Here is a 5218-nt window from a genome sequence, read left to right as displayed (position 1 = left end):
AATACATAAATAGATACACATTAGATGATATGGATATAGATACTTACAAGGCCAAGCAATGCCAATGTGGCATATACTACTTCAAAATTTAACTTAGGCATAATGTGAAAATGGCAACAAGTGAAAAGACTAAGAGTTGAAAGCAAAAAGACATTTTACCATTGTTCCCTTTCGCAGACTTTGGGTGTTAATTTACCTTTGTCAACTCGAATACATCATGACAAAGGTCCATGGAAGTAGATAACTGCATCAATCAAACAACAACAATTTAGTTAAAGATCTATACTGTGATGTTTTTGGCATAGGGGAACTGTTTCTTACACTTGAAAATTCATCTTCAGAGGTGCCAACAAGTTCAATCAACTAATTCTTATCAAGCTTGAGCTGTGGAAGGTGCCAGATAGTCTACACAGTGTCATGTCCAATTTAATTCAAAAATTTCATTTAGCATAGATGTTAATGATAGGTATAGATAACTAATGATCTGCACACATACATCCAATAAATATGTTAAACAAAGTATAAAAGGATTTACTGAGGTGCTTCATACCAATGTATCTATATCAGTCCGCACGAGAATGTATTCCAAAAATTCTGAATTCACATGAACCGGGAAGTAAAGTAGCAGAACATCAGTTTCGCCAGACAAGCACCTGCAGAAGTTAATCGTTATATCAGACATGGTAGTTAACGGGTCAAAACAGATTATCAGTTAAAATTCACACCAACTGTTGTTATAGGTCCAACTAGTTTAAAATTCACAGGTGCCAAATTCAACCCATTTTACTTACAGTGGTTCGATATATGTAATCAGTTTCCTAGCTGTGAAGCAAGATATACATCTCCCTGAACACTTTCTATATTTTTCTTCACATCACCAAACCTGCACGAATACACACCGTATTACCATTATATATAAAAAACTTACAAAGTTTAACAGTGTAATCATTAGGGTAGAAAATTGAGCACAAACGTAGAGGTTCATAATTGATGATAAATGATTGAAAACATCAACTTAACATGGCATTTACCAGAATAACTACAACAAAGCATAAAAGCAATTTAATCAACATAAAAACGTTAGCTTATGTCTTATTCAATTTAGCCTAATATAACTTGAAAGATGCAAATAAAATCAGCTATAATATGCTGAAATCAGACAAAGATAAAATCACTGAAAAAATACAATCACAAGAAGCAACAAAGAAACAGCTTGTTCATCAAAATTTCACTTCGCATTTTGGATATTATACTACTCATTAATATCATGAAACTAGAAACCAATGCCCTAACTAGAACATACTCAATTATATTCACTTCTAAATCTGAATTCACTAGCATAAACAAACCTAACATCAACAAACTTAGCATCAACAAACCTAGCAACAAAATTCAGATCAAATTGTGTAAGCATACGTTCAGTTTCATCCGCAAGTAGAGGTATACAGTACGTAGTACAATCAAATCAAATGTATAACACTAAATCACATGAGCAACTGTTCATACATATTTAGATACACACCGATTGAAATGATTCACCAAGCAAAATCAAGCATGTGATCGAAGTTAATAAATTAATTCGAGAGAAACCAGGTGAACTAACCGGAGAAAAAGTAACAACAATGATGAAGATTGAAACAGAAGATATCAGTGCTTGATCTCAGTAAAATCAGAATAACATGCGAGATCTAGAGTGAAATCAGATAATCAAATTCGAAGATAGTAGCAACAATAACCGTCATGTTTGAATTAAAGTCTGTTATAACGTTATAATTATAACTCAGGTTAAAGAAACATGTTCATTTATTTTATTTACAGAGAAAGATATGAAATTTTATTTATAGAGATAGAGATAGAGATAGAGATAGAGATAGAGATGATCTACAAGGACCATGTACCTCTACTGTTGGACATTTGTTTATACATACATCTATTAATATTAATTAATGGGAAAATTTTATATGCATATGCAGTCAAATAATAGATTAAGCATATAACTCTTATCGTAAACATTTGAGCCTTTTAATAAAATTCTCATTTTTTTTTTTTTTTTCCTTCTAACAGGTGATATTTTACCCCTGCAAAAACGTTTCATCAAACTTTTTTTATTTATTTAATTATATAAAGACAAGCTTACACAGGCAACTCGAATTTTCAATTAAATTAGATAAATAAATAAACTCAAAGTTTGTCCTATTTTATTGCTAAATCATACGGTAACAAATGTTTACAATGTTATTTGGATTTTCCTAAAGCGAGTGTTCAGTTTGTGTTTAAACCAATCAAAAGACATATTAACGGAGTTTTCTAAGGCTCTTTGGTTTTCATTCATATTGTTTAGCTATAGTAGTATAACCTGTAACACTCTTTTCCCCTCACTTGTAATCACAGGGAAACAAATTGATGCATTTGAAGATTCCAGTAGATGAAATAGAAGATGCCATAATAACATCGAAGAATTCACGTTACGTGGAATACTATAAGATTCATGAAGTTGAACTCCAACGTTTTAATGAAGATGATATTTCCTTTGTGGAAGGGAAGAATAACGAACGTGAGCTACCCAAGAGATGGAAAACTGTATGAATAAAACGACTAAGGACACGAAAATGAGTGTTCTTCACAGAACTTGAAATGCTTATTAACTGTGATCATCGGAACATAGTCACTCTACTTGGATTTTGTGTTGATTATTCTCTCAAGTGCCTTGTCGTTGAGAATGCTTCTAATGGATTTCTTGACGAACATCTTCGGAGCATCAAAGACAAGCCGATTAATCTTACTTGGGTTAAGCGTTTGAAAATTTGCCTTGATGTTGCAAGTGGATTGAAGTATCTTGACCATGAGATGGAAGATCAAAAAATGATAATAAACTGTTCTATGACGAGCAGCAGCATTGGGTTAGACGAGAACTGGGTCGCTAAGATTTTTTATTTTGGGGAGTATTCAATGCTCGTGCCTCGGAATCAAGATGAGGATGTTTTCAATTTAAAAAGGATTGATGAAGATGAATACGCTGATCCAGAATTTTTGAAGAAGCATATAGTTACAAACGGAACAGATGTATATACTTTTGGGGTAGTTTTGTTTGAAATTCTTTGTGGGAGGTTAGCCAATGACCCAATTTACGTCGAAGAAAATGACAGAGGACTAGCATATGTAGCACGACGACGTTTCAAAAAGAAAACGGTAACGGAAATGATACATCCTATCATAAAGAAAGAAAGTGGTGATTACAAGTTTACGCTAAGTAGAGGAGCCAATAAAGATTCTTTGGAAACATTTATAAAAATTGCATATGAATGTTTGGCAGAAACTGTGGACCAACGTCCAACAATGAAAGTGGTTGTCGAGGAGCTTGAGAAAGCCTTATTATTTCAAGTAAGTTGAACCTTCAATGTGACCTTTTCTTTTTTTCTTAATCTATATCATTAAATCAAATGGAAAAAATTGTATTGATCAATTAGGCTGCTTTTTGATAAAACTGAATGATTTAGCGTTGAATGGTTCATAATCTGATTGATTCAAAGCCTCTGAATAAACTTGGTTTCGAATAAAAATAAACTGTTTGATAGTCATTTTGAATAAATAATATGAACGGGGTAAAGTTATCTTATTAACGTGTTAAATGAATGAAAAATTCAATATATATATTTGTTAAATATTATATTATGAATATGATTTGAAAAGAATATAAAAGAAAATTTAGGTTCTTAATGTTAAGAGAGTGTTTCAACTCTTAATGGTTCAGCATTTAACCATTCAACATCATATGTTATTCAGAGGTTAAAAACAAACACGTAGAATGTTGAATCAGCGTTCAGTTGAATTAACCATTCAATTAAGAGGTAAAGAAACACACCATTAGTTAGTCTTCTTATATACTTTTGAAATACAAGGTGCATATTTAATGCGTCAGGCATATGAACCAGGCATACAAAATTCACACAAGTTTTTGCTTAAGGTGTGTAAATTGTAAAAACATATATGTACTTTTGGCGTAATGATTAGGAGTATTACACTTCTCAATTTGTTGTTGTTATAAAGTTATTTATTTTATTTGCTCCATCATGGCTTACAGGAAAACAATGAGGATGATCCGATAATTTCACTTGAAGACATAACAAAGGCGACAGGAAACTTCCATGTTGGCAACTGGATTGGAAAAGGAGGCTTTGGGAACGTTTATACAGGAATACTTCCTAAAGGTGATGGATTTGATACCATTGTTGCAAAGCGATTGGATAAAAAAGGTGGTCAAGGGGAACAACAATTTCGGAATGAGCTCCAAATTCTTTTCAATTATAAGCATGAGAATGTCATCCGTCTTGTTGGCTATTGTGATGAAAAAGATGAAAAAGTCATCGTTTATGAGTATGCGTCGAGAGGAAGCCTTTATAAGTACTAGAATAATACTAGTCTTACTTGGATAAAACGGCTTAACATATGCATTGATGTTGCAACAGCATTGGCGTTCCTTCATGGAGGAGTTGCAACACAGGCAACGGTGATCCATAGAGACATTAAAACTGAAAACATTCTATTGAATGATGAGTGGAAAGCAAAATTAGCTGATTATGGACTTTCCTTAATAAGTGCAGTAAACAAGAAAACAGAATATATCATTGATAATGCGTGTGGCACAGAGGGCTACGTGGACCCACTTTACCAAAAATCTGGTTTCTTAACTAAGGAATCCGATATCTATTCATTCGGTGTTATTTTATTTGAAATTTTGTGTGGAAGATCAACATCTTGGTTCCACAAACATGAAGGTCAGTTTCTACCTAGTTTCATTAAACATAGATTCGGAGAAGGAAAACACGATGATGTGGTTTTTGAGGCTATAAGGGGAAAGATTGTGCAGAAGGCACTGAGTGCATTTCAAACAATTGCCTACCAGTGCTTGAATGACGATAGAGAAAATAGACCAACAGCTAAAGAAGTTTTGGAACAACTTAAGACGGCACTAGAGTTCCAAGTAAGTTATCATAGTTTTTTACAAAGGCAGATTCCTATAGTTGCATGCCAAATAATATAAATTTAATAACTTATAAGTGAACTCTGCTTCCAAGTGTTTTAACATAATAAAATAGAAATCTTGTAAAGTATTTAAATTATATCATAGTGCTTGTGAAGATGAATACTTTTACAAATTTATTAATCCCAGCCCTCAGTACAGTAGGAGTTTGATATGTGGAATTGTAACAACCCAAAC

The 5218-nt window shown here is 32.8% G+C and overlaps 1 protein-coding gene and 1 long non-coding RNA gene across 2 annotated transcripts; one reads left to right on the top strand and one right to left on the bottom strand.

Annotated features, from left to right (window-relative positions):
* Nucleotides 1–379: 379 nt before the first annotated feature.
* LOC139844417 (uncharacterized) lies at nucleotides 380–1829 on the bottom strand. Its single transcript, XR_011757934.1, has 4 exons — nucleotides 1604–1829; nucleotides 792–883; nucleotides 551–653; nucleotides 380–405 (listed from the first exon to the last, which is right to left on the bottom strand). It is a non-coding gene; the product is annotated as an uncharacterized lncRNA (long non-coding RNA).
* Nucleotides 1830–2513: 684 nt separating this feature from the next.
* LOC139844416 (probable receptor-like protein kinase At2g23200) lies at nucleotides 2514–4913 on the top strand. Its single transcript, XM_071834647.1, has 2 exons — nucleotides 2514–3381; nucleotides 4082–4913. The coding sequence occupies exons 1-2, from the start codon at nucleotides 2635–2637 to the stop codon at nucleotides 4406–4408; spliced, it is 1074 nt and encodes a 357-aa protein (XP_071690748.1). The 5' UTR covers nucleotides 2514–2634; the 3' UTR covers nucleotides 4409–4913.
* Nucleotides 4914–5218: the final 305 nt, after the last annotated feature.

The sequence above is a fragment of the Rutidosis leptorrhynchoides genome, chromosome 4, assembly GCF_046630445.1.
Source record: "Rutidosis leptorrhynchoides isolate AG116_Rl617_1_P2 chromosome 4, CSIRO_AGI_Rlap_v1, whole genome shotgun sequence".
Classification (NCBI taxonomy): domain Eukaryota; kingdom Viridiplantae; phylum Streptophyta; class Magnoliopsida; order Asterales; family Asteraceae; genus Rutidosis; species Rutidosis leptorrhynchoides.
This window is presented reverse-complemented; position numbering and strand designations above follow the sequence as displayed.